The following is a 14,183-nucleotide window of genomic DNA, read 5'->3' on the forward strand; positions in this document are numbered from 1 at the left end:
TTTGATGATGAAATTCATAAGTGATGATTCCATTATGTTTTTAGGTTTGCCTGTCTCAGCTGGTCATTGGTTTACAAGGAACAAGCCACGGCATGTTCCAGATTTTGAGAAAAATAAACACCTTTTTTTATACTAAACATATCTAGACTCCACCAAACTGCTAGTTTACCACGTTCTTCCTCCATCTAACTGATCACCTCCTACATATTGATAAGACTACAAAAATGTACTTCTCACTGTAGTTAGTTGTACTTTTGTACTAATGGCTTTTGCCATCTCCATGACACCTACATCAATAAATGATTCTATTTTATAATTATAATAGGTACATTTATATGGCAGTTATTCTATGATCTTGCATTGTTGAAGACACTTAGATCACAGTAGGATCAGCAGCATTTCAGTCTGGATTTCATTATTAGGAAACTGTTTGATAAATGAAAGCTTTAGTTACTAAGATGAATGTTGACATTATGTTCTACGTAAATACGACTGATAAGCCTACATCAGCAAAATGAAGTCCTCTTGAATATTTTAACACTTACCGTAATCACATTTATTTCATTCATCTCATCCTTTAAGTCATCATAGCGCTCTTCTAATCGGCTGTATTCGTTTAGAAGATTCTGGTACCGCGACCTTTCATCATTCAAATCAATTTCCAGCTGTTTTGTTTCCTCTGTCAACTTTTTTTCCATGGCCTCTACCCAATTAAAAAAAACGTAGAAATATAAACAATTTAGCATTTAGTCAATCTTCCCTGCATCTGCCCAATGTGAAATATATTGAACACTAAAGCATATCATATGCAGTGCCTACTACATGCATAACACCCTTTGGATGAAGAGCTTGCTTTGTAAAATATATACTTGACAGAAAAAAAAACAAATGATGTCTTAATCTCAGACTTCATTATCATGTAGAAACAGCATATTTAATTTGCATTTCAATTGTATTAATATTTCACACAAAGGCAGGCTGCAACAACATATAAAAAATATGTTTTAGTTAATATGATATGTTGACCTAGTAGGTATTACCAAGTTTGATGAAAAAATGTAAACTGTGATTCCGTCTTATATCAAAGCATAAACTACAGTTTGTCACCAACCTGTCATAGTTTTGACTTGGTCTTGAATTAGTTGATTCAGTTCGTCTTTTTCAGTCTTCAGCAATACATTCTCATTTTTAAGGTCTGAAATCAACTAAAGAAAATAATTGAAGTTATTATCTTTAAACCGGCATCTAGAATTGAATCTGCACACCAAGATCTAGAATAGCAGAGAGTTACCCTTTTTGTTATTCATTAACTGATGATTTCAAACATAAATCGCACATTTTTCTAATTTCGAGAACAATACACAACTGAAATGATGGCAAAGATGATCTCTGAAGTGTAAAGGGCATGTCACTTGACAAATCTGGTCCCATCTTAAATGCTATTTTAAGTGCAATTTAATTCCCTGATAAATTACAACTCAGAAATCCCCCGCATCTAATCAAATGTTTGCAAAAGTCACACTGATAATCTGTACGATCATTTCTTAAACAATTTATTGTCAAACAACTATATTGTTTGTAAATGGTTCCTGTGCTAATTGCTACTACAATTACAGTGAAACATATATTGGAGAATGTAATTTTTCTTTAAACACTTATATTTCCTGGTACTGAACTATATACATATCCAAGGCTAACAACAATCTACCAATACCTTATGGGCCAAATGAAAGTCTACAATAATCCACAGGTTACTCTGAAAGACTCTGGATTAGGCTTACCAGATCGCTTTCCTTTTTGTAGGAGTCTGCCTGTTCTTCAATTATCGCCTTCTCGGTCTGAGTTTCAAGCAACTCTTTCCTCAGCCTGGCTAGTTCATCTTCAAGGCTAATGAGTCGATTTGTAGCATTCTTAGCCTCTTCCTCACTTAACCTGAGCCGGTCTACATCACTCTTCAGCTTCTCAGTTTCTGTTCGATATGTTATCTCCAAGTTGTTGAACCTCTCCAGTAAGGATTTACCGTCTCTATTCTTTTAAAATTAAGGAAGATACGAAAACAATTACAAAAGTTGAAATGTACCTTGCAAGAGATTTATGTTTTTTAAGTCACTTTACAGCATTCTGTGAAGTATTCTAACATAATAATGTTAGCAATTAGTTGGTTGATACTCTGCATAAACTTGCCACAGACTGTCATGCCCTTTTGCCATTATATCTGCATGATTGTTCAAAGATTTGATCATTGATGTATGAATATGACATACTGTCAAATAGAACACACAGGCATTCAAACTATCAATCCAGATGGTATAAAGCAAATCACATGAAGATCAAAGAAGAGTGACACGGATGTAGTCAGTCGAGGCATATTGCCTTTTCTACATACGTATCTAACCCCTGAAAGAAGACCTCTTTGGTAACAGAACACATGTGCCTGTAACTCGGTTTACCTATATTAATGATATGCTTACTACTTCACTGCATTTTGCTTTAAATTTGCCCAAACGTTGCCCATTTGTGGGTACAACTTGATCAAAGTTAACTCGTTGTGCCACAGCGCTGTACACATACATCCATGGAGCATCAAATAATACCAATGTCGGATATTGACAGATACAGTAATTATGTCTACAGTATTATAAATCTACATCTTAAGTTTTGCATATGGGATGAAATAGTTCAACACTTCAGAACCTCTGTGTTACCTGTCTTGCTCTATTCCCCCCCCCCCCACCCCCCCCCAACAATCATTCCTATCATCTCATGGCAGCACTCACATTATGATTTTCTCAATTTTTTGGTATAGCTTATGAAATTAGGGTTTAAATGCATTAGTAATAAAATTGTGCTCCACCAACTAAAGAGTCTGTAGATAAGACGTATCAAACATTGGTCCGGGAGAGGGTCAGATTAATGCCATGTTTGGAAGATAAAGAGTCAATAATTCATGTTTAGATGTATTGTACACAAATATCTCATGTGGTATTCTGACATTCTAGCATGGCACCATTAGTTCAATGTTGAAACACCCCTCCTGTACAAGCTGGCTCCCCAATGTTGTGGCACTCTAGACAAAGTATGTTAAAAGCAAATCTTTCATTAGGTTTTTCTTGGTTTAAACAATTAGTGTTTGTAATGTAATAAAGAGCCAACCAGCACTCCTATAGATAAAATTGGTCAGGTTCCTCTGTCTTTATATTGGTATTCTATGTCTACATATACCTACTTAGCATAGATCTTGCGCAACTCTTTTACAAACAGAGTAAATGTATTCATGTGACATTGAGTACCTGCTCATCAATTTTACGCTGCAGCTGCATGATCTTGTTCTCCATGCCAATATTTAGCTTCTTGTATCGCTCCACTGAACGTGCTTCGATCTTCAGGCTCTTGAGCTCTCTCCTGGCAATCATCCTGCGGCAGCAGCACTGAAGGTAGACAATTGCACGCAAGCTCCTCTTGTAGGTGGAACGAGCCAACCAACCCCGCACATGCTTCTGAATAATTGTGGCCTTGCGCTCCCGTAGCATCTGGGTTTTGAAAAAGAGAAACCAGTTCACTGAGGTTAATACTTTAACACTGAAACTGTGGTCTCTTCCACACAATGGCAAAATACATACATTAATTTAACTGAGCAAATCATATGCCAAATTAAGGTCAAACGATATCAGGAAATATCGAAAGGAAATCAGTGCATTAAAGTTCAAAGAAGACATTGCAGGAAGGTTACAAGCAGAGGTTAAATAATAGGTCCGAGATGCTATATTTTACAATTTTCAAATAAAATAAGGAAAGCATGACACACATGCTGCACGTGGCTTAAAGGATTTGGTCATCGAACTGCAAGATGGTTGGACTATCCACTTGACATATTTTCCAACTGTAGGGTAACAACATTCCCTTCAAAGATATAAAAATAACTATACCCATAACGTTTAACCTAATATACAATGTTCTTCAGTTACTTTACAGGAATACAGAAATACGTTTTCTTTCTATTCATTTAAACCTGACAGACTTTCCTACATTGGAAATACAAAATGACTGAATTAAATAAAGATTGCAATATAAATATTTAAATAAACAAAAATGCCAATCAATAAAGCAGTGTTCAATTTCAATTATGCTAGACTAGCCAATTTAATCTATGCTTCTCGTCTAAATCCTGATACTGCCTGAGGGGCAGGGATTATTATTTTCGGATTTGTAATGTGCATGGCTGCCCCAGCAACGGAGCGTCCCAGCGCAACCAAAGACTAGAAGCTGTCAAGGTGGAAGGGAGTTTAGGCCGGAAAGAGCCAGGTCTTTATGGCTTTGCGAAAGGCAAGATGACTCTGAATCCCTCTGATAGAGGCTGGAAGCGAATTCCATAGTCTGGCCGCAAGCATTCTAAAAGAGCAGCCACCAGCTCTTGCTCTTAAGATTCTGGGAATGCAAGCCAGCCCTTGGTCAGCTGAGTGTATAGAACGCTGAGGAACATAAAAGGCTAGTAGATCAGCCAGCCCTGGTGGTGCTTGCTGAGTCAGAATTCTGTGGGCCACACATAGTGGGTTGAACAGAATTATTTTTTCTACTAGCAACCAATGAAGTTTAGGTAGAAATTTGGACACAGAGCAAGTTTTCGGGAGTGCCAAGAGAATACGGGCTGCTGCGTTCTGTATTCTCTGCAAATGTCGGGTACTGGACTTGTTGGCGACTAAACAAATAGAGTTACCATAGTCCAATCTAGATAAGTTAGTGGCCTGAACAATGGTCTGACAAGTTTTTCAAATAAAAAAAGCCAAGTAGAGGTTTTAATCCTCGGAGGAGCCCAAAACAGGTCCCTGCTACTGATTTAGATTGGGTATCAAAGGAGAGACCACTGTCAATCCAAACACAGAGATTCTTAACTGCCTCTTTAGGCGAGGATGCTGGTTTTAGTCGATCAGGCCAATATTGCTAAGACCACATTAATGGTCCCTCCCGAACAGCAGAATTTCAGACTTACTGGCATTCAAGAGATTAAGAAATGATATAACTTTAGTTTTAAGTGTTTGCACTGGGGAAAACAAACACAATGTACAATATACAAAAGCACTTCAAAAAAGGAATTTGAGCAACAGTAAAAATTGTGAGCTACATAAGAAATATATACACTTTCAAGAGAAGAATGAAAGATAGACATTATGATTGGCAGAGATCCTGTACTAGTATTCGTAGCCTGCTACGACTCCATTATGGAGCACTTGAAATTTCAATATTGAAGTCCTGCAATTTATTTTCAATTGGGATGAAAGGCAGCCCACTGGCATGGCTCAAGTATTTTCTTGGGAACTGAACGTAGTTGGTTTCACAACATTCATATCAGTCACCTTCTTGACACAACTAAGCTACACTGATAAGATCCTTCAATTTGAATTTAGCTTGTGATCTCAAAAATGATGAGCTCAGCTTCATGCCAAGATTGATTTCAGGATTGATTAAGGAATGTTTGGATTATTCTGAACTCTTTAAGTTTTAAATAGAAATAGGGTGTAGGTGGCAGTGGTGGGACATTCCACATCTTTCTTGACTGACTTTTGGTCACCATCAAATATTAAAAACCCTCCCTCATCTATACTATGTGCATATAACCTATAGTGTATCTCTTACTTTGTTTTTCTAATTGGAAAATATTATATAAACTCTTCTGCTTCTTATTAGCTCTTCTCAAACTATGGTCCAGACAGTGATTGCTTCCTGCCTACTGTGTATGAACCCACTTTATGTATCCTACCTATTTATCTTTGACAAAGTTGCAACATATTCAGAATGCTACTGCATGCCTGATTTCTGTTCTTTGTAGGCATAAATACATCTCATCTAGTAAATATCCTCTTGCTCTCTGCGATAAAAAGGGTGCTTCTGAAGTGAAGGATAATTTAACAGAGGGCCATGCATAACACTAGTCTTTTATTCTGTGAATTGTCCCATCAGAGCTATACTACATCATGGAATTACCGATCTTCTTGTGAGTCTTTGAGCGTTGTGCCAACCACCAGCAGATTGTGAGGTAGTAGTAGAGCGTTTTTAAAGTCATCCCAAAAGCCTAGAATACGTTTACTTATCACCTTAGAAGTTAACTTAGGGATGTGCTTCTTTTTTAGAAAACTTTTAAGACTTAACTTTTCTCTACATAATTCTTCTGCACCAGTTTTCATCCTAGAGATGGAACACTCCCAATGGATATCTATTAACCTTCATAAATTTTGAATCCTCATTATCATCAAAATCATCAATACTGGAATAGATATCACACTTAATAGGCCTAATCAGAGCCCCTGATGAATAATCATCCGAAATCTAGGAGTACATAACTAATGAGATCTAGAAGTCCTACAAAGAAACGCATATTTAGAGAATCTACTGGTCAGTGTTGTTTTAGATCATGCTATTACAATTGTTACAAAAGTATTGGTATTTACAATAAATAAGTGAGTCAAAAAGGGCTTTATTGCAAGAAGTCTTTTGGCAAGGAACTACCAGAACCATATGCCAATAATGCTGTTGGACATGAAAGTTTTCAAGTACAGAAGGAGAAATGGGGTTTGCTGACATACAATTTGCTTCCCTTTACACAGGGCTGACATACAACGGTATTCTCAATCGAACAAGTAAATTCTTGTCTACAGTCTATATCTGGATATCAGTGCCACTGTGGCTATCATTTTTAGTTCAAAATGTTTAAACCACTTCTAGCAGCAGCACTACTTGAAATATACTACCCAACTAAGTAACATTATTGATTCCTTAATAACTTTTAAAAGCAAAGACAAACGATTTGCCACTATGCATAGTTCTGTTTTTCTACTTATGTGATTTTCTCTTGGATCGTTGCTCAACATTTTTGACCTGTGACTTTTTGTTTCTCTACTTTTATTCTTCTGATTACTTAGCCATCCTGAGTGTCCAGTGCTCCAGGATATGTCCATGTGGTCTAGCTCCATACCAGAATTTTAGGCTATCCATGCAAGATTAATTGGTGAAGAGGAAGAAATGGCATCATGACTTAAGGAGTGGTTATCCTGAAAACCTGCAATGGCTCCAGCCCTCTGTGCCAACCATTGGACAACCCTGTTTCTTAAAATAAACGTCACCCACAGTAACTAATGTAACCAGGCAGTCAGTATAAATTATAGTGACATCTATAACACAGGATAGTCACCAGCTACTGATAAAATAGACTTTGTTTAAATACAGATGACTAAAACACCACAATATAGTTGAAGAATATAGTTGAAGAAGTAAAACATAAAACAATTCATTATTTGTAGCTTTAGGTTAAGAAAGTAATACTTTACACATGAATATAACCAACAGGGGTATACGGTCTAAAAACGTCCCATATGATGGAACAGGTAGTGAGAATAAAGGCAGCAGTATTAAAATTGTACTTAAAATCAGATTTGAGATGGTCTCAATATGGGACCCCCACAACCAGCATCCATAACAAGTACTGTTTATGCTAAACATTCGAGTTATGCTCCATGTCCTTTCTCTCCAGCAAGGGACCTATCCCAGCTGCTGTGCTTTTAGCACATTTCAACCAACAACCAGTATTTGTGTATCTGCTAATTTATGTAAGTTTTGCACAGGCTGTATATTTAACAGCCAGTGCTAATTAACTTGCATATTATTTAAATATATGCAGGGGGAGGTAATAAACATTTCCAATACCGCTAGACAGTAATCCTGGATGTATCATGTTTAAGTAGGTGAAAGCAGAGATAAGCTGGGCCTTAGTAGAGCCACCTCCAAACAACATGTAGAACTCTCCAATTAACATATCTATGACAACACTCACAGCTTGGTAGCGCTTCCTGGCTGCGTATCCCCGCAAACGAGCCTGAAGTGCAATGGTGAAGGCTTGCATTCGTCGGTACTTCTGTCGACGTACAAACATTCGCTGGAACTTCTGAATGATGATAGCTGCTCTGGTTCTGCGTAGAAACTGGACATAGCTAAGTAAAACAATGAAAAACTGTTAGAAAGCTTCATGTTTGAATATGAACAAATAAAGTGCACATACAATTTATCTAATTTTCGTATTGCATTAAAGGTTTTCCTAGAGACTACTTTGGTTTTATCAGGAACGATAATTTAATCTGTTTGAAACTTTTATTTGTATGTTTTTAGATTTACAACTGAAGTACATGCCACCCAGCTGCCAGACTGCAATGGAGACATAGCTAAGAAACAAAATACCTGCATGACTGAAGAAAGGTGAAAACCTCACCACAATATTTTATACATTGTCAATTAATAATTGTTATTGACAATGCCTACAAAAGGGAGGGGCCCATTAACGAATGTATTCCAATAGTATCTGCAGCATTTATATACCTAAACCAACCTATCCTGAATTGGAACAAATGGACATATACCCGAGATAATCATTTGACCATAGACCTACTCTGAAGCAGTCAGAAATGTTAATCTCTAGTCTCAATCCATGATATGGAGCAGGATAGGAGTCTGGGCTCTTATTATGCTCCCTGCAGAGCTTTATCAGTGCAATTCAAATGTAACTGCTGATAAATAACTTGAAATGAACCATGTGGCTCTGTGTGTGGACGTAAGAACTGGATCTGAAGAAGGAAGCTGTGGTGTAGTAGTCCCTAAACTTTCAAATGACTCTAAGGCCTGTAAATCATACAGACAACACCCATAATTAATGTTGATGTGAACATTCTTACCAGACCCTTTAAAATGGCATGCTTATGGTTATAGAAGTGATCCACTCTGATCAGTTCAGTTTCTTCCCTCACAGAAATACAATCCTTAACCTAGGGCATGTAGCACATGTCAAACTGTACTTAGTCCTCAGTAGTTGTGGTATCCTAGAGAATTAAAAAGGTGGGACCTCCTCCTCAAAGTCCTGCTTAGGTTTTTTTCATTGTATTGAGAGAAAGAAACATTTTTAAAAATCACAAAAAGTCAATATTATAAAGATATCAAAAAGGTGGGTTGTGTTGTTTTATTGCGGTTGGTGGTGGTTTGCTAATTCAGATGTGGTGGGGACACCATCCTCAAAATTGTGCAAAACTGCAAAATTCAGTGAAATTCTTCCTGAGGGATAAAGGTGTTCCACTTGCAAATACTTCTCGCAGGATTTTGATTTCATGGGCTTCTCCCAAATATTTTGCAGATAGCTACATGAAACCACAACTGTCAATACTTAGCCAATGCATTAGGGAACTGAGTGTTCAGGTGGGTGACATTAATCATTTATCACCTATTTTAGAGAAGTCACCTACTTGAGGGATCAGACCTATGCTATGTAACATTTGCTGAAGCAGTCAGATGAATTTGGTTACTCTGTAATATGTTATGTTACGTTATATGTAATTGCAGTGTGTGCTTTCACCTGGGAGGGATACCTGGGGCCGAGCAGAGGTGAAGCAGTACCCTAGCCTCATAAGGGGGAGAGGGGGTTATTCTAAAAGCTTCAGCTTCTTGCAGAACTCAAGAAGAGAGAAAAGGTCTCTGATGTGTGGTGGGAAGTTGTTCCTTGCTTTAGATATGATGTACGAGAAGGTGAAGCCTCGAGACCTGTTTGTCTAAATGTGTGTGATGTATGATAGTAGGCATCAAGCAGAGTGGACGGGTCTGGGTGATTGGTGAAATGAAATGTGATTTTTCTGGTAGGTGGGACCAATATTGTGTAGTAACTTGTAAGTGTGAGTAAGCAATTTGACCTGAGTGCATTTATGTATCGAGTCAGTGGAGCACCGTGAATTGGAGGTGGGTAGGCAGAGGAGGAGACTTGCTGCAGAGTTCTGAATGGTTTGAATGGTCTGTGTGGCTCATACACACAAGGATATGTTAGATTTAAGTACAGGGCGAGTAATTGTAGAATTACATAATTCTCTAACGTTCTGTTCCTCTTCATCCTGTCAATAATAAGCCATTATGTGATATTACCCAAGATAATACGTCCAAGATGTGTCAATGTATTACTTGGCACCAGGTCCCTTTTGTGAGATGTACACATAAATAATTAAATAGTTTGATATTCTCGTTGATGTGGACAAGTAAACAACCTAGGGTAACACTTTGGGCACTGAAGCTCTCCTAGCAAAGGGGAATGCTTTGTTCCTTAACTTTAATCTAACTTACCTTGTGGCACAGTTCTGGTACCCAATGAGTAGGCTAGATGATGATCAGAACCCTTAGAAACTGAAACTCATGAACTAAAATAACTCACTGTCTGATGAAGGTTGGGTTCAGTATGACATACTTGGTTTCTTTCATGGGACTTGTATGCAAGAAAAGTGATCAGGAAAACCCCTTATTACTCTGGAGGCCCACTGTGGGATTACCACATTTCCAGAAACTAGAGGAAGAGTCTATAGTGACAAATTGGGTGTGGGTGCATGGATATGGGGTACCTGTTTGAAAGTGGTAAATTTGTTAAGTTCAATTAAGTATAGTCATAGTTGCAGATAAGCTGGGACAGTTTCTGATATATCCAATACTGACTAAAGCGGCCCGGTTGGCCTAGCACGGGTCCCCAACCTAACCTCATCAATCCTAAGGGACTGATACAGAGGCAAATGATAATTAATCTAAAACCTAATATGTGAGAACAGCCCCAAAGCTACTCTGACATAATACAATGGCCTAGAGCATTCACATTTGCAGGAAATGTGATTAGCAATGTTCCCTTAAAACCCACACGATTCAGCTTCTTCCACAGAACCTACCTCAGAGTTACACTGATGGTACTACATAAAATGTATCTGTCTCATAAGGATGTGTGCCCCAGGAGCAGGCCCGTGCTACATGGTTTGGACATGCCCAAGGATTGTTAGATACTATGACGTCAAAGTAAATACGGTTCCACATTCTATGGTGTGGTTTATTTAATGGTCTATAAACATCGCATACGGGGCATACACCTGATGCCTTGCTCAAAATAGAGTAGTACTATTTTGCTTGCGCAGAGGTCTTAGGTTGGACTTGCAAAGTATAGAAATACTTGAAAACAAGCAGCGTAGAAATATATATGTGCACAATGTACACCAACTGAAAATATTGCACTCATTGAAATGCATAGCACACATTTACAAACGCATTGTTGTACTCATATGATACTCTGTTGCCATGATCGTGCTTTGGAGGATGTGGCTGTGCTATTATGTTGTAAAGTTATAATCTTGCAGTGACTGCCTACTGAATTCTATGTGCATTGGTAGAACGGGTTAGTCAGTCCCCTTGCTTAAGTTCATTCTGTGCTTTCTAACTGACAATTATACTTGGACTGCTTAGTTGCTATTTTATACAAATGAATAAAATGTTTAAAAAAAATATTTCAGATACAAGTTGTTTTGCATACAAAACCATACTCATATTGTAGTCAAATGGAAACCATTTAGTTGTTATGCTCACCATCGCGCCTGGTATCCTCGAACATATCTCTGGATGTTGATAGCGGCTTCCTTCATGCGCAGGTACTTCTTTCGCATTAGCCAGCCTCTGATGGTCTTTTGGATTCTGATACATGCCACTCTCAGTTTGTCTGCGCGTATTTTTTCCATATAAGCTACTTGGCCGGCTCGGAAGAAAATCTTGGTCTTGCCAAACTGGTATTTATTCTTGTCCTATTTCCAAAGAAATCATATGATCAGTATCATAGCAGAAAAGCACAGAGATGCGACACAGATCATTTGTGCATGAATTCCTAAATTTAGACCATGCACAATTTTGCCCAAATTGTCTCATGCCTAAACAGATTTTGAAATCAGTGCAGAAGAACACAGAGGCCTTCATGCTTGCAATAAACGTCTACTTAATTTTACACTATCCAGCATAGATTGGTGACATTTGGTTATAAACATGGCCTTGTAATCCTATGAAAATATTAACAGAATAAGTTTTAACAAGCACATGAAAAGCTGAATTCCCACAGATGTGCAAAGAATGAAATCAGACATCCTTTTGGCTCACTCTTGAAACAAAACACAGCAAATGATTGTGTTTACTGTTTGGTTAGACATTCAACACAGCATGCTGAGACTAGTGGTGGTGGAGAAGACCTGGGCAGGCAGTGCACACTGGGAGGAAGAGGGGGTCTTTCCAGCTTCCTTTTAAAGAGAAAGCTGACCAAATCCAAGAAGTATACACAAAGAAGTAAAGTCAAAGTCACAAAGGGTTTCATATTGTGCAATTTCGCTTGACCTGAAGCAATTGATGGTCGAAAATGCTGTATTTAAAATGTTTGAACGCTGTGAAGAAACAAAGGCGTGTTAAACATGGCCAGATCTTCGAGATTTAATAACATCTGGAAAAATATAGGGGCTTTATGGCACACTGGCAGTTATATACTTTGGGTCAAATAGCATTTCAGGGTCCAACAACCTGTTTCACTTCATGACTGCACATAGTACCACGCTTCGAGTTACATACAGTGTACTCTGCCTTTGCAAAACATGGGCAGACCCCATTCCTAAAACCGTTGCCCTGACTTGGTGGACTATTCTCTTACTTAATGCACCATTGTAACTGATTTCGGCATGACGTGCCTGCCTCTATTTCAAATTTTTATCATAATTTATTATCTTTTTAGTAATGAGTAGCCTGTGAATTTAATTGGCAAGTGCGTTCCTTGTGATTTTAATAGCAATCCTTAAGCCTTTCCTTCCCTTGGTCCTCAAATGCCTTTTTTCATCCATCTCCTGCTTTCTTCCTACTTTACATTTATCTGTGCATTTTCACATTCTGCCTCGCTCCTCTCTGGTAAGACCTTCCCACATGCTGAATTCAGTTTTGTAATATCTAGAATGCCTATTAGCCATCTTGCATATTACATTAGGGTTTGGTGATTGTCTAAGAACATGTTATTGAAATGTTTATTCTCCGATACATCTTTAGTTTGGTGTTCTGCAGGGTGTTAGTGGGTAACCATGTCGGATGATGCTGTTAGAACTATGTTTCATTTCAGTTCTATGTTTAGGATGGTTAAAGGCACTCTTTGGTCTGATTCCTTTGCACAAGAGGACTTGGTCCATTCCATTTTCTGGGACTGGATGATGAGACCTAAAAATACACTGACCAAACTCATTTCTTGCCCAGGATATTTTGGAGTTTCAGAGCAACGGAAAATAAACAAAGCTTAATACATGAAGAACTGTAGAATTCCAGAAAAAAAGACTCATCTTTCTGTATTCTATCCAGTACAGGTTTAATGCAATGAAAGGTAAGAGTGTGAACGAAATGGAGGGCAATTGAGTGGTCAGGAATAGCAGATTAGCACTGAAGGGATTACGACAAAGAACCACCAGTGCACATAAATGGGAGTGAAGCACCCGTAGTGTGGGGCTCCCTCCCCTGCAGGCTAAGCAGTGGCGTAGGAAGGTGGGTGCAGTGGGTGCGTGCCGCCCCGGGTGAAATCACTGAGGGGAGGGGGGATTTGAGGGGGGGGTGACAAAATGGCAAAAATATGTGTTTTAAACACATATTTATTCCATTTTGTCAAGCCGGGGGTGACAAGTGTCATCACTGAAGGGGATGACAAAATGGAAAAAATGTTTGCCATTTTGTCAAGCCGGGGGTGACAAGAAATGTTCCGCACCGGGTACCACCTGACTTTGCTATGCCTCAGAGGCTTAGTATGTCAAGATGGTTTGTCTGCTTAGGATGCATGCAAGACTTGTACCTTTTCATTATCGCCACTTTATTAAATGGTGGTGAACACACCAATTGAAAAGCATAGTTGATAGACGGAGGTAAAATGCATGCCACTGAGAGATACAGAATGCCTCAAAAGAAACTAACTTCAAAACACTTCCACCTCTAGTTATAATACAGTGACATCAACATGATTTCCTTGCTTTCCTCTGTACCTGACTGATGTGAAATTTCTGTGTTTTAATTCCTTAACGTCAGTAAGAATGAGTGTAGCCAGGTGTGAAGCAGGAACTACAGACGACGATGTATGTTATGCCAAAACGCATGACTTTCCTAGGACACACGAGCAGTTTGTAGGAATGGGACCACACGATCTAAAAATGCAAGTCACTAAAAACTCATATATGGAAGAGATGGATGCCGCAGCTGAGAGCTGTGGCAGTACAGGAGCTAGACGCACCCCCCATCTTGGAAGAGGGTAAGAGGGCTCTAAAGTCCCTCCCAACTGGAAAAATGCCAGGACACGACATCTTCAC

The 14,183-nt window shown here is 38.6% G+C and overlaps 1 protein-coding gene across 5 annotated transcripts in view; it reads right to left on the reverse strand.

Annotated features, from left to right (window-relative positions):
* Window positions 1-14,183, reverse strand: part of MYO5A (myosin VA) — a 712,580-nt gene that overhangs the window by 149,040 nt on the left and 549,357 nt on the right. For all 5 annotated transcript variants that reach the window (XM_086958311.1, XM_086958310.1, XM_086958309.1 and 2 more), the window contains exons 19-24: window positions 11,410-11,621; window positions 7,823-7,979; window positions 3,291-3,530; window positions 1,782-2,030; window positions 1,112-1,205; window positions 546-703 (exon numbers count right to left, since the gene is read on the reverse strand). In XM_086958311.1, coding sequence (XP_086814437.1) covers window positions 546-703; window positions 1,112-1,205; window positions 1,782-2,030; window positions 3,291-3,530; window positions 7,823-7,979; window positions 11,410-11,621 — 1,110 coding nt within the window. The remainder of the gene's footprint in view (window positions 1-545; window positions 704-1,111; window positions 1,206-1,781; window positions 2,031-3,290; window positions 3,531-7,822; window positions 7,980-11,409; window positions 11,622-14,183) is intronic.

Source organism: Lissotriton vulgaris, chromosome 2_1 (genome assembly GCF_964263255.1).
Source record: "Lissotriton vulgaris chromosome 2_1, aLisVul1.2, whole genome shotgun sequence".
Classification (NCBI taxonomy): domain Eukaryota; kingdom Metazoa; phylum Chordata; class Amphibia; order Caudata; family Salamandridae; genus Lissotriton; species Lissotriton vulgaris.